Here is a 15,060-nt window from a genome sequence, read left to right on the forward strand (position 1 = left end):
TGCTTTAGCCACCCAGGTCACTGGGATTACAGGTGTGTGCCACTGCACCTGGCAAAATCTATGCTTTTAAATACAACAGAGGAATATTAAAGGGTCCTTCAAAAAAGGATCCATTCAAAGCTACCAATGTTTTTTTTCTGGCACATTCATTACGAACTGCACTTTTATACTCTAAGCAACCAAAATCGGCTCACTGATGCCACGAAATGGATCTTGGAACTTCACAGACACTCACGTGCTGCTCATAACTCCACACCTGCTGCCGTTTCTGGGGGCAAAACAGTCCTCTACAACGAGGTAACACTGAGAAACCAGGCCAGCCTGTCACTGTTGGCCACATGCTGAGGAGCCTGCTGAACATGATGGTGATGGGAGGAGGGAGGCTGGGGCTCGATGACACGTCACACTGCACAGAGATGATGCCAGGCTCCGGCACACAGAACACAGTGGGCCACGAGGGGAGGTGGCAGGGGCAGGACAGCAATGGCAGTGGGGAAAGGGCAGGTGGGATAGAGGGCTCAATCTCACCTCAAAGGCAGGAGGGGTGTACAACTAAAGCTGTTGATACGGGAACTGAGAAAGGCCACTAGATCAGAAACCAAAGGAGCCAGATAGTAAAAAGCCCTGAGGAAGCAAACTGTAGCCAGGAGAGAAGAGAGAGAACAGTGGCGGTAAGCCGGGGCCTGGCCAGCTGACAGCTGGACAGGAACCAAGGGGCCAGTGACCAGCACTCTGCGGAGCCAGGGTTAATGCGGCCAGCCCCACAGGGCCCTGAGAGGAAGGCTCACTGCTAACCTGCCCTCCAGAGGGGCTCACTCAGGTAGCTTTGCATCCATCTAGTGGGGACTGAGGAGAAACATCAGTGGCTACGCCACACCCTGATGTCATGCTACCCATGTAGCATGACATGCAAAGCCGGTCACAGCCTGGCCCCAGAGAGCTGCACTGGACCCTGAGAATGGTGGTCCCAGAGACGAACATTCATTCTTCCCAGTGCAGCCGATGCTCTTTGGGAAAGGGGCGCTGCAGGCCTTTGAGGAGGACCGCATCCAGCTGTGAATTTTTACCTGGTCACACGGGGCTTCCCAGCACCTCCGTGTCAACAGCTGTTTCTTTCTCTAGTTTAAAGTACACCAAAAAGGCCAGCTGAAATAGGGCCTCCTTCCAAGTGTGGGGGGCACTACAGCAGCAGCCTGGGGTTTGCCACTCCCAAAAGCACCCTCAGGAATTATCCCCAGGAAATGGGAGCACAAGAACTCTGGGTTTCTTCAGGTAAAGATGGGGGTTCGCCCAGTTGTGTGGGACCCTTACATGGCAAACTGTCCTTACACTATGCTCAATTCAAAGACCCTCCTGAAGTCTTTTGCCCTGGGGCTCAGGTTTTTGTTCTTTTTTACCTGCCAAGCCTCAAGCTGCTGGGAGAGGTTCAGTTTCTGCTGAATGGCGTCCAGCAGCTGGCTGTTCAGTGACATCATGTCCATCCTGCACTTGGCAAGTTCCAGCTCCACGGCATTCTTCCTGAAAACAGACAACCAAGAGTGAGCCCACCAACACCCTGTGCCAGCCATCCTGGGGACCTGGAGCCCACAGGGAAGGGAAGCCCCCTAGCCGTGGGTGGTCTGCAATGTGCCTTCACACATATTCTGTTATAACCAACCTGCAGGTGAAGGGATGATTTGTCAACTCCGTCTCACAGATGGAGAAACAAGGTTGAGCGCAGTTGAGAGGATGACATTTAGATAAGGATAGAGCCCAGAGGGAAACCAAGGCCTCACACAGCACCAAGGAGCCACTCATCTGCTCCTCCTGGGGAGTGAGGCTCTTGACCTCCTGGCATGGAGAGGGTATCCCTTTAACTAAGTACTCTTCCCTTAAGGGAACTGTCCCAAAGTTACGGATGTGTGCAAAGGTAGCCACACAAGGACACCCATCATAGCTTGGTATCTGACAACTGGGAACTGGTAAAAAGAAAGATGGAATACAGTCGCCAATAATAGTCAATATGAAATAGGGTATTTACGGACAATCATGATGTTGCTCTGTGGAAAAAAGATCCAGAAAACAAGTTCTAGTTTTGTGAACTGAAAATCCCCAGCCGGTCGGAGGGCAGACTCATAACCCTTGCTGGTTATCTGGGTATCGATCACTGATAGTGACTCCCCAGTCTTTTACATTTTCACATATCCCATGTTTCAAGTGTTACTTTGTTTTCCTCCCTCAATATTCCTAAATTACAGCTGTTAAATGCTGGAGGAAATTAATCCTGGGGTGGGCGGGGATGGGAATAAAAGCGGAAGGGAGCCAACGGCAGCCTCTGCAGAGGAGGCACCAATATCCCAGCCATGGAAACTCACTTCATTCAGCTCTTGCCACGTCTCCCACTCCCTCAAGTACTCAAATGGCAAAGCTCAGTGTCCTTGCTGTACATGGCGCAGGGCCCAAGGACAGCGAGAGGATCCAGGATTCGCCTGCAGAGAGGGCGGGCTCCCCTGCTCCGGCCTGGAGACCCTGTCTGCACTAGTGGCAGCCGGCAGGAGGGGCAGGTGGGTCCTGTTTAAGTGCTCGGGTCACCGCTGTGACCAGCACTTCCTCTCTGGCCTTCAGTCACCCACCCGCCTTCCCTAGAGATGCGGCTTCGGGCGACGGTGCCCGCCAGCCCCGCCCACTGCGGCTGCCGACAGCCCGGATAGGACCTGAGCCTGCCCAATGGGCGTGGGACTCGAGGCAGTTCGTCACGCCCCTGCCATTGGCTGGCGGTGAACCGTGGAAATCCTCGTGTGGAGCCGGTTGCCATGGACGCTGGCCGTGCCGCAGTCCCAGCCAGAACGTCAGCACGAATCCTGGGCTGGGCTGGGCTGGGCTGGGCAGGGGAGGTGGAGGCCTCGAGCTTCCGCCGGCAGGTGGCACCGTGTGCAGCCGAGCCCCCAGGAATGTGCTGACTAATGCCGCTGCAGGGCCCGATGGCCGGTGGTGCGCCCCTAGCGGGGTCTTCTGGCCTCAGTAGCCCAGGTTGGCTCGCTACAGAATCGGGGCTTATCATCCATGAGAAGCCCCAGACCGGGACAGCACAGCGACAGAAGTCGCCCACTGATCAACATAGTAATCATTTTTTAAAGAGGAATATTTCCAGGTACGAGAAGGGTTACTTTGTTTATGGAACCACTAGCCGGGTGGGTGGTGCTCGCCTGTGACCCCGCGGCTGGAAGGCTGAGGCAAGAGGATCACAGGTTTGAAGCCAGCCTCAGCAATTTAGCGAGACTATAAGCAAACTAGTGAGACCCTGTCTCAAAATAAAAAATAAAAAGGGCCGGAGGTGTGGCTCAGTGGTTACGTGCCCCTGGGTTCAATCCCTGGTACCAAACTATAAAACCCACTAGTACCTCTTTTGTTTTTGTAAGGCAGATTCCTAGCCCAAGAATTACTTCTGTTTTTAGGGAGGGCCTTTCACCTCAAATTATTTAACTTTCTTGAAATTTATCTATTGTATAGGATAAGATACACTTTAAGGTTCCTACAGCCCAGTGAAGAAAGAGACCTTATTTTTCTTAGGGATTTTCACCCCAAAGTACACATTAAACTCACTGGGTAAAGTAACCCACTACAGGAATTCAGACTTAACTGTTAGGGAGGGCTGCCCTGGTACCTGCAGGAGATTATTCTGATATGCAGCCAGTGTGGAGAATCCAAGGTAATGTATATGAAAGCATTCTGTAAACCAAGGTCCTAATCAATATGGGTGTGATTTCCACTTTAACCGATTCCTTCTGCCTGTTGTCTCAATTCTCCTAATACCAAGATTTTCATTTCCAAGGAAGAGAAAATGAACTAACCTCCCCGACTCCCCACACATTGGTCTATCACTCTCCCTACCCAGCTAAGCCCTGCCTACAGGGATCCAGGAAAACTGAGTCCTCACTCCAGAGTTCTCCCTTTTGTGGGGCAGGGGGATATGTATCATAAGACTGGGTAGCTGCCCCTCTGGGCAGAGCTAGCTTCCACTTTCTTTTTCTTTCCGAGGACTAGACAACTTTCTTCTTTTCTCCTGCACCTCACACTTTCTCTGGTTTTCTCTTCCACCTTCACGTTGTGGTAGAACATGGTCAGATCTTCACACTCAGCCTCTTCTCTGTTCTGCTGAGAGGATGACCAATTTGTCTGGACTATTAACCTCATTCTGCTTTTCATTCCCAATGGGCTTTCTCAATTAGCATCTTAACTTCACTGTTTTATTCCTCATTGTTTTGGACAGTTTTGTCCTCTGCTATTCGTAAAGGTATGTCCCCCTTCCTATCACGCTGCCATTCAAGCATCCATTAACTACGCATCCCAGGAATCCAAGGAACACACATTCGTAGACAGGTTTGTGAGCCTCACGGAGTAGAATTTCTAAAATGAACCAAAATTGATAGATACCTGTTATGAGGTTGTGACCAGATAGACAAGGGAACCCAAAGGTAAATTAAGAAATGGAGAAGATGAAAACATAAAGACACAGAGGAGAAAGAAAAAAGCACGGGAAGAAATGAGAAAGGGGAAGGTTGCTACAGTGTGAGGGATTTTAAAGTCACACACTGAAGAGTGTGCCATTTTTGTTTTTTAAGAAGGCATATAGCAAAAGCCAGGTGCAGTGGTGCGGGCCTGTAATCCCAGTGGCTCGGGAGCCTGAGACAGGAGGATCTTGAGTTCAAATTGAGCCTCATCATCTTAGCAAAGCCCAAGTAACTCAGTGAGACCCTGTCTCTAAATAAAATACAAAATAGGGCTGGGGGTGATGCTCAATGGTTAAGCACTCCTGGATTCACTCCCCAGTACCAAAAAAAAAAAAAAAAAAAAAAAGCATAGAGCATCTAATTTAGAAGTTGTTTCAAAGGAGCTCAGTGCAGTTTCCTGATGAGCAGCAATGCAGAGGGGAGAGAACTCTGATGACCAGACCCGGAGGCCTAAAGACAGAGGCTGGTGAGTCTACTGGTTGTGACCCTGAGGAAAGCACCTCTCAGTTTTCCTGTCTGTAAAACAGGTATTACAAAGGTTTTCCTTCTTCCTGAGGCTGGGAGGGTGAAAGGGTACCCTGCTGTATGAACAAGAACAAGACGTACAGATACGGCTATTAACAAGCTGTAAGTAAGAAAACACGTTGTTAGCAACTTTTAAAATTTGTTTTTTGTTGCAGATGGACACGATACCTTTATTTTGTTGATTTATTTTTATGTGGCCTCACGTGTGCTAGGCGAGCACTCTACCGCTGGGCCACAACCTCAGCCCGCATTTTGGTTAACTTTTATAGCCTCGCATGAGCTTGGTGAAGAGGGAAGATGGATTCCATGATAAATAATTCACAGGAGATGGGGAAGATGGGGAGATGGCTTGTGCCTATGTATTTCCAAGTTTTTGGATATAAGAGAATGCATTTATGCATTTCTTATCTGTAAAAGAAAACCCAAAACACTGTTTAAAAAAATGACTGATTTATCAGAAATAGAGAAGACAGAAGAAACTGGTAAATGACACTATGGGATGCAATCAAACCCAGAATGTAGAAAAACTAGAAAGACAATTTATCCCATTTTTCAATAAATGTAATATGAAAAAGAAAAAAAATAGGAAGGGAGAGGTTTTACATATTTTTGGGACCTACCAATTAAATAGAATATGTGGACTCTGGATTCAGATTCTAATAAATTTTAAAAGGACATTAAAGGGATAACTGGGTTTCAAATACTGACTGGATACTAGATTACTAGATGTTAAAAAAACTTTTTTGTGGGCTGGGGATGTGGCTCAAGCGGTAGTGCGCTCGCCTGGCATGCGTGTGGCCCGGGTTCGATCCTCAGTACCACATACAAACAAAGATGTTGTGTCTGCCGAAAACTGAAAAATAAATATTAAAATTCTCATTCTGTCTCCTCTCTCTCTTTAAAAAAAAAAAAAAGTTTTTTGTTTTTATTTTTGTATTAGGGATTGCACCCAGGGGGCCCAACCACTGAGCCACATCCCCAGCCCTTTTTATATTTTATTTAGAGACAGGGTCTCATTAAGTTACTTTGGGCCTTACTAAATTGCTGAGGCTGGCTTTGAACTTGAATACCCCTGCGTCTCTGGTGTTACAGGCATGTGCCACCATATCTGGTGAAATTGTTCTTTTCAATTTCACTGTATTGTTATATGTTTTAAGGAAGAAACTTTCTGGTAGAGACACACACTGAAGTGTTTGTGGATGAGGAGACTCTTGTGATTTGTTTAACACAATCCCATGGAGAGGTACAAACTGATTACTGTTGAAGCTGAGAGATGGAAAGACAGGGGTTCCTGTTATGTTTCTTACTTTTGTGTATGCTTGAAAATGTCCATATTAAAAAAGTAAAAAAATGGAATAGATTCATGTAATGAAATTGGAAAGCTAACACATAAGTGGGGGAAAAAAAAGGCAACACATGTAGAATGTCATCCTGCTGCTGCTGTTTTTAAAAATACGCAACCATTAACATACATGCCTACACATGCACAGGACACCCAACTTACTTTCTTTCTCTCTTTCTTTCTTCTTGATATCAGAGATTGAACTCATGGACACTTAACTACAAAGCAATACCCCCAGTCCTTTTTATGTTTTATTTTGAGACAGAGTCTCACTAAGTTGCTTAGGGCCTCACTGAGGCTGAACTTCTGATCCTTCTGCCTCAGCCTCCAGAGTGGCTTGGATTATACACGTGTGCAGCCTCACCCAGGACCCAACTATTGAACAGTAGAGTTTACCTGGGGAAAAGAGCAGGGTTGTGGGGGAGGGTGGGTATCATGGAGACTCTCATCTTTGTATTCTTCTGTATGATTGAATTTTAAAAACTCAGCATGTAATCAATTGTATATGCTCAATTTTATTGTAGAAATAAAATAAAAAGAGACATCCCTACTTACTTTGCAATGGCCTCATCCCGGTCCCTGATGGCTTTCTGAAGCTGCTCCTTTGGCTCCTTGTCCTCAGATGTCACTCTGAGTCGGTCCCTCTCCTCTTTCAGTGCAGTCATCTCCACACTCAGCAGTGTCACCTAACAGGAGACCAAAGAAAGATGAGTGTGATAATACCACTGCTGCTGGCCAGGGTGACTTCCCTTCCAAGAGGGAAAAAGGACCCAGAACCTCCAGGCAGGCCTGGGTGTGTGGCGAGCAGACGGGTGTCCTCCTGTTGCCGCCTTGCTCCAAGGCAGGGCCCTTCTTTCCTGAGAAAGGAGCCACATGCTGGCATGTGACCTAGACTGGTCAGTCACTCCCTGCTCCTGGGAGGTGAACAAGGCTGCAGGAGTGGGGATTATTCCCAAGGCAGCAGAATGGTTCCGCTGTCCCCTCCCCACAGCGCCCTCCTGTTTGGCAGCTGAGCTCTCCCACTTTTCTTCCCATGGGTTCTGTGAGCTATCGGAGTTAATTCTAATGCATTCAGAAGAAATTCCTGTTGTCAGCAACCAGAAACCCTGCCTGGTAGAGCTTCAGTAAGTGTGGATTAGGCAATGAAGGGCGGGAGCCCCTTCTTCTAGGCTGATAGGATCAGCAATGAATTGGGATGCCTGACCCCACCTTCTTGTTAAATATTACACATACTTTGACATTTTTCCAAAGGAGAATCAGTTTATTCAGATCTGCCTCTCTTCCATATGGGGACAGATGTCACCTTTCAGCACACTCTTCAGCTTTTCAGATCTTGGGTCTAATCATCTTCAGTTAAAATGAAACTCAGCAAAATCCCCAGGACTAAGGCTGAAGACTGAGCTCCCCAGACTAAAAAGGCAAGGCTGCCAGCCCTAGGAGCACAGGCAAGGGCAGCTACTCTGGGAGAACTCAGAGGACCCTGAACAATGAGCTGGGGTAAGAGGACAACTTGTTGCCTTGATGGGCGATGGACCGTGAACTCTGGGGAGTCTGGTAGGTAACGCCACCTTCGGGTGGGTGGGGTGGGGAAGACAGTTTAAGTGAGCAGGGCTCCAAGCCTAGGGGAAGTACAGGGGCAACTGCAGAGGCCGGCTCGCACTGCACTTGCCCTGGGGCAGACTAGGTGCCCAGAGACGCCCAGCCTCCTGCTAGTCAGCAGCAGGTTCTGCAGCCAGATGGATGGAACTCAAGACCCAGAAAGCACCTGGCAGAGACAGCAGGACCTCCTGAGACAGGGCCTCAGGCCAGGTGGTGGTTCAGCCAGCTGTTTAAGGAACGGCGAAAGCCACATGCTGGGCAGGAAAGGCCAGCATTTAACTGCTCCACAGAAAACTCCAGAAGAACTTTTCAGAAACCCTAGATAAGCCAGAGCCCACCTACCTGCCTTAGGAGAAGGGGCAAGGGATTTTCATGTTTGAGCCATGTATACTTTCCACAAAAATTAGGAAAACAAAACACCCAAAACTATTTCTACCACCAAGTTGTTAAGAGGATCAAATGAGCTTTAGCTCACTGAGGGCCAGGGTGGGGTGGTGGGCTCCACTCTCTTCTCCTCCCAGCCAAGGTGACATCAACAGTCATCGTGAGAACAGATCTGGCTTGACTACACATGGTCTTGGGTAACATCCATCCCCTAACCCACTTTTTCCAAATGAGGTGGGTATCTGCACAATTAAATAGTATCAAAGACAATGTCCTGAGGCCATGTACCAAGGGCTGGATCTGCTCTTCCATTTAACAATTATTTGAGCGTCACCATAGGCAGCCTTGGAATAGGAAGCTGAACTGGCCAGGGCCTCTCTTGAGGAAGGGACTCAGGAGGGTTTCAAGGAAGAAGTGAAGCCTGCCCTGGAACTTGTAGGGTAAGTGGGTAGAGATAAGAAGAGGTGAGAGGAAGGTAGGCAGTGAGCTGGAGAGAGGGCCTCCGTGTGGGGAACCTGAGGAGTGTGCAGCTCTGCCCTTTTAGAGCTCATGTTCAACTGTGTTACCACAAAAGCGGGGGGGGGGGGTAGAGACAAGAGAGCAGGAGACTGTGGCTAGAGTGCAGCCCCTCTGTTGGCCACGGGGCCCAGGACTCCCTGACCTGAGAATAGGAGCCAGCCACCTACAGGCAAGGGGCATCCTGTTTCCATGTCACTCTTCAGGAAGGTCATCACGTGCAGGAGGGCAGACAGACTGCAGCAAACGAATGCAGGTCTGAAACAGGGCAGGGGCCAGGACAGTGGAGTGGGAAGAGCGGAGAGCCTGAAGAGGAGGGGTCACCACCTCATTCTGGAGCTCCAGGACACGCTCTCCTGGGCTCAGCCTCCTTCTGGAGTCGCTGGCAGGCATGAAGGACCCCAGTGAGGCTGCACTGAGCCTCCTACCCCTGGACTGAGCTGGAGGCTCCTGGAGGACTGGTTTTCACATTCTGCAGACTAATCTTAAAGACCCTCCTGCCTCCTGGCAGCTGCTCCACAGTCTCTCAAGTGAGGTGGGCTGGGGTGGGGAGCACGGAGGGGGGGTGCTTTGCCACTGATATCATAGGAGGAGTTGGGCAATCTTCAGGTCTGCCCAGGGATTCTGCCTCAGATGGATAACACTCAAATTAAACTTGAGTTTTGTTTTATTAAAAAATTTGGGTAAGTTTCTGAGGGGGTGGGGTACCACTGGCCACTCACCTACACCCACATCTGACTTGTAGTTCCCAGGAGGGAAGAGCACTCTCACACAGGAGAGCAGCAGGCTTGGAGGATAGTTGAGTCATCATATGAAGTCTGACCCTGGTCTAGGAGTTGTTGGTTAGAACCTTCGTCCCAGCCAACCCTGTCTGGGTAGGTCTGAAATACGGCAGGGGCCAGGAGAGTGGAATGGGAAAATGCTGAGAACCCCCAAAGGGTCCAGAGATGGCTCCGACTGCCCTTGTGACACTGAATAGTCTTGGAATGCAAGGGTCCTACACAGCCACTTTGTGCCCCTCAGAGTCGAGGCACACCAGTGGGCATGGCAGATGCCAAACTAACCCTGATGAGGAATGTCCTGCCCGCTGTGTTGGTCGCAGTTTCTAGGTCATTCTGGAACTCAATCTACACCTCAACTGCTGCTATTCTGGGATGTCAGCATGACTCCCATGGGACAGTTCTGGTGGATGGAGCATGGCAGAAAGGCTTTCTGCTTTGAGCATCTGGAAGAGATGACCTATAGGAGGAGAAGCCCAATCTATACCCACATGAGACGTGAGTCCAGACAGCTGCTGGGTGAGCTATGTGAAGAGGGTCCACGGGAATTGCCTAAACTGGTCATTAGCTGAACTCGTAAGCAGCCTCCTCAGTGGAGATGGCTTCCTAAATAGTTTTGCATCTGACTCTTGGTAATCTGCTCTTTGCTTGTATTTCTGAGTGAAATAATGTCCTCTGGTAAATTTCTAGTTTTTATAATCCTGATAAACAAAACCCCCCAAACCAGTTAATACCAAAGAGCTGATAAGCAAAAGCTTTTTAAAATAAATAAGCTGGGTGCAGTGTATGTGCCTATAGTCTCCACTACTCAGCAGACTGAGGCAGGAGCGTCTTGAGCCCAGGTGTGCAAGGTCAGCCTGGGTGATACAGATAGATTCTATGTCAAAAAATTTTAAAAATAGGGCTGGGGACACAGCTCAGTTGATAGGGTGCTTGTCTTACATGCATAAGGCCCTGGGTTTAATCCCCAGTACCACACACACAAAAAAAATTAAAAACTTTTAAAAAAACATAATAAGATAGAATAAAATATCATTTTATTTAACACAAAGAACTCTCAGATCCTACTTTGTCTTGCATTTTATTGTTCCAGATTGGAAGATTTGTCCCTACATGTGAACTGCTCTCCCTTGCTCTGTAAGACTGCCTGAGGATCTCGAGAGTTTAGGGAAGAGAATGTCTTTGGCTGTCCAGCTCACTCCCCAGGGTCTGGCCAGGAATAAACCTCAGCTTTAAATAGCATCTTCCTGTCTTTGTTCAGTTGGTAGAGTGCTTGCTTTGCAAACACAAGGCCCTGGGTTCAATCCCCAACACCACACACACAAAAAAATTGTATTGTAGTGATGGCAATGGGGGGGGGGTCTCCCACAATCTTTTAAGAGGATCACACTGGTAAGATTACTTAGATGACCCAAAAAGACAGTTTACTTCTATTCAGAAATTTTGAGTGTAAGAAAACTAAAGGGAGAGCTGGCCCCAATTCTATCCCACAGAAACTTCACGGAGAAGGAAGGGAGGAGGACCCTTTGGACCAGGAAAGAACAGGCTGAGTCAGGCAGGGTGTAAACCACTGTTTGCTGTGACCCCCAGCAGCCAACCCAAAGAGGACAGAACTGGCACCCAAGCATGGTCAAACCAAGAGTCTATTTGTCTCATAGGACAGGCTTTAGAAGCTCTTTCTGGTTAGGATTGCTCCTAAGTCCTTTAAAATTTTTCAGATCAGACTATAAATGTCTTTCTCCATGTTCACTCCATATTCACAGAGATTGGAGTCACAATCAAACAGGAAAGGAACAGCACAGGCAGCAGAAAATTCCCTCAAGCTGAAGACCAGGTTTGCGGTGGTGATGGCACTCACACAGAGGGCCAGAGCCCCTTTCCTTACCAAGGGGCTACGGGGAACACGGCAAGGGGCCTGGAAGCAGGGCTTTCAGCTGCCAGCTGCACCCATCAGCCTGGCTCTGCAGACATGTCACTGGAGGAGTGGAGAACCGGCTGTCCTCAGTCCTACCAAGGGGACTGAGGGCTGAATGGGAGGACTGGTTTCCTCTGAGGACGCCCTGTTCACCTTAACTTCAGTCACAGTCTCCTGAGGATATGATGGAGGAGAGTCGATTCTCACACAGAAGTGGGGGAGCTGGGGGACCAGTGCATATCCCCCACACAGGCTGAGGGTGGGGTGCTCACCTGACTGTGGAGTTGCTGCAGCTCTTCTAGGCTCTGCCTCAGTTTACCCCTCTCCCCCTCCATGAGCTCCCTCAGGGCTCTCGAGTCCTCGCTGGTCTGCCTTATCTGTTCTTCTAAAGAGTCCTCATCAATTCTCCGGGAGCTCTGACAGCAGAAGCCAGCCAGAGATGGAAAAGGAGGGATGGACAATGGGGAGAGATGGAAAGGAGATGGAGGAGAGAGGAGATGGTGAGGGGAGGGAGAGAGGTAGTTAGGAAGAGAGACTCTCGAGTTCATTTCAAGACACAGTGAGACATCCATTTTCATTTCAGGCTTCAGGGAGAGGAAGCTGCGTATGTGAATGGTGCACTTGCTGACAGCTCCCACCTCCCACAGTGACCTGCACACTCACAGGGACACAGCCTGGCCGACACCCCCAGGCTCATCTGCCACCTTCCTCTTACTCCACCCAGTAGAGGCAGAAAGACGGCTATTCTGCAGGGGGTGAAGCCTGAGAAGAAAGTTCTAGAGCTGGGCTGGGAATGCAGTCAGGGGGATTTCAGGAAGCTGAGGCAAGGCCAGTCTGCACAGAATGCACGTGACATCCCCACAGGGAGCCACATCTGAAATTCTAAGAGGGCCCTGGCATTGATCTGTCAGCTTTTTGTGCTTGCTTACACTTTTTTGTTTTTCTGGTACTGGGGACTTAACCCAGCAGTGCTTTACCACTGAGCCATATCCCCAGTGCTTTTTTTAAAAAAATTTGAGACAGAGTCTCACTAAATTGCTGAGGCTTGCCTTGAATTTGCAAGCCTCCCGTTCCAGCCTCCTAAATTGCTGGGATAACAGGTATGGTCATTGTGCCCAGCTTTTGCTTACATTCTTCTGGCAGAAGCATTAGGTCTTCTAAGCTTGCCTATCCTTAGCTCATCCCACCACCAGGACCAAAAGGCTAAGAAGAGCAACCTGATGTTTTTACCTGAATATTTCTTTCTTTCTTTTTGGTACTGAGGAATGAATCCAGGGGGTGCTCAACCATTGAGCACATCCCCAGCCCTATTTTTGTATTTTATTTAGTGACAGGGTCTCAGTGAGTTATTTAGGGCCTCGATAAGTTGCCAAGGCTGGCTTTGAACTCTTGATCCTCCTGCCTCAGCCTCCCAAACTGCTGGGATTACAGGCGTGTGCCACCGTGCCTGGCTTGATACTTATTTGTCTATTCAGTTTCCAAGGGAAATCCTCACACTTGAGTTAACTCTTTACCCTGGTGCCTGCAGGAAAACTAGGAGCCTCCATTCCCTCGCACTTGGCCCCCTCTGCCTCATCATAGGTACTCAGTGTTCTCAGACATAACTAAGGGGAAGGAATTCTGACATAGACTAGATAGACTCTGGTCCTGTGGTTGACATCACCTGCTGCATTAGGCCCACCCCTGCTCTCTCCTCTTACCGTGGGCTCCATGCCATCCACGATGCTCTGTATCAGCCTCTTGAGCTCATTGAGGGCAGTGCGCAAGCTGCCAGCTGGCACATCCTTGGCAGACGAGGTTTCTGAAGACTCGTCCATGGAGGAGTCCGTGGACACAGCCGAGTCAGCGCTGTCATTTCCTCGAAGGTGTGAGCACAGATAGCGAACCTGGCAGTAGGCCTCCCAGAGCTGCAGTCTTAGCTGTGTCACAAAGAAATATTCTTGACTATGGACTCCAGAGAATCCTCGCCATCTTTGTCTACTATCTGAACCCAAAGGACACCAGTTCTAGGAGAAAAGATTTTGGTTTTGTTTTCTAAAATCATCTGTACCAAGAAAAACTCATTTTAGGCCCACTATACCTACCCAGCCTGCCAACTCTCACCTGTCCTGCTCTCTTTTTTGCCACTTCTTTATTTTATAATCAGTCCTTAGTTGGAGTCAGGAAGTGACAGGGGAATGAGAGATTGTAGGAGGATGAAACACATGAAAAGCAGCCAACTGGATGGAGTAAGGTTGAACCTTAGTCAACAGCATTTCCTCAGAGTACGTGGCGAGACCAAACAGGTGTGTCTCTGCCTCTGACACTGTCCTCTGGAAACTCTGCTCAAGGCCTCAATGGACAGGTATGTGGGAACTAGAGGCCTGGGGACAGAATTCAGTTAGGGCCCACCTCATACTGCCCCAGCCTGCAGGCCTAGGGGCCCTCACCAAGCGACAGCAGAGTGTTGGGAGGACGATGGACCCGAGAACTTGGGACCACCTCGCATGCTGGCAACAGGGAAGTCAGCACCTGCTCTCTCTCCTGCTCCAGCTCCTCGGCCTCCATGCTCTGCTCGATCTCCGACAGGAGGGACGCGCTGGTGGCCGCAGAGCTCTGTAGACTCCTCTCCTCAGTGAGCTCCTCCACTTTCACCTGCAGCTGTCGGTAGGAGAGCCGTACCTCCTGCAGCTCCAGCTGGCTTTGGTGCAGCTTTCAAGGAGAGAGCAGAAGCTAGAGAGGCTCATCCCAACCAAACCAGCAAGAAGTGTCTGAGCCTGCACACTTCTAGAACCAACCCACAGAAAAACACAGAGGTATGAGGAGTGGAGCAGACTGCACCGGGAGGCCACCAGCCAAACCCAGAGCTGGGAAACTCCCCAAGACAAAGAGCTCCATTTCCTCAATGAAGAAAAAGGAGGAAACTAGAAATTTCAGGCGGCAAATCAACCAAATGCAATGTATAAGCCTGTTTTAGTTTGTATCTTGGTTAAAACAAAAAATATAAAAAATTATCACATTTATAGGACAATTGGAAATTTGAACATTCATTGGATTTTTTATGATAAGGACATACTGTTAATATTTAAAGATATATAGTATTGGGGTTTTATGTGTGTGTGTGTACATATATATTTTTTGATATTTATTTTATAGTTGGATATTTCACTCATTTATTTTTTTACGTGGTGCTGAGGATCAAACCACATATATTTTTTCAGTGAAAAAAGTATCTTCAAAGTACAAAAATTATAATTTATAGTTTAAAGATCTTCATTGGCTTTATTCTTGATTCTAGGATCAGATAACACTTCACTCTGCAAAACAGAATAAGTGTTCCATTGAAGTATCTTTTATTTACAACTATACTTATTGAAATCCTGGGACTAATTTCCAAGCAATAAAAAAGGAGTGACATCATGAAGCGGGAGCAGCCCAGTTGGGGCTGCTGGCTGTCAGAGCCGGCGGTAGAACACACGAGCTTCGACACACTGCTCCTAGGCTGGGTCTGCGGAACCCTCCATAATGAAA

General features: G+C 48.6%; 1 protein-coding gene across 2 annotated transcripts in view; it reads right to left on the bottom strand.

Annotated features, from left to right (window-relative positions):
- The window catches only part of Bicdl1 (BICD family like cargo adaptor 1), a 94,740-nt gene that overhangs the window by 2,967 nt on the left and 76,713 nt on the right, over positions 1–15,060 (bottom strand). For both annotated transcript variants that reach the window (XM_048785707.1, XM_048785706.1), the window contains 5 exons: positions 14,062–14,241; positions 13,251–13,469; positions 11,823–11,966; positions 6,913–7,043; positions 1,398–1,518 (listed from right to left, as the gene is read on the bottom strand). In XM_048785707.1, coding sequence (XP_048641664.1) covers positions 1,398–1,518; positions 6,913–7,043; positions 11,823–11,966; positions 13,251–13,469; positions 14,062–14,241 — 795 coding nt within the window. The remainder of the gene's footprint in view (positions 1–1,397; positions 1,519–6,912; positions 7,044–11,822; positions 11,967–13,250; positions 13,470–14,061; positions 14,242–15,060) is intronic.

Source organism: Marmota marmota, unplaced genomic scaffold (assembly GCF_001458135.2).
Source record: "Marmota marmota marmota unplaced genomic scaffold, marMar, whole genome shotgun sequence".
NCBI classification, from domain to species: Eukaryota; Metazoa; Chordata; class Mammalia; order Rodentia; family Sciuridae; genus Marmota; species Marmota marmota.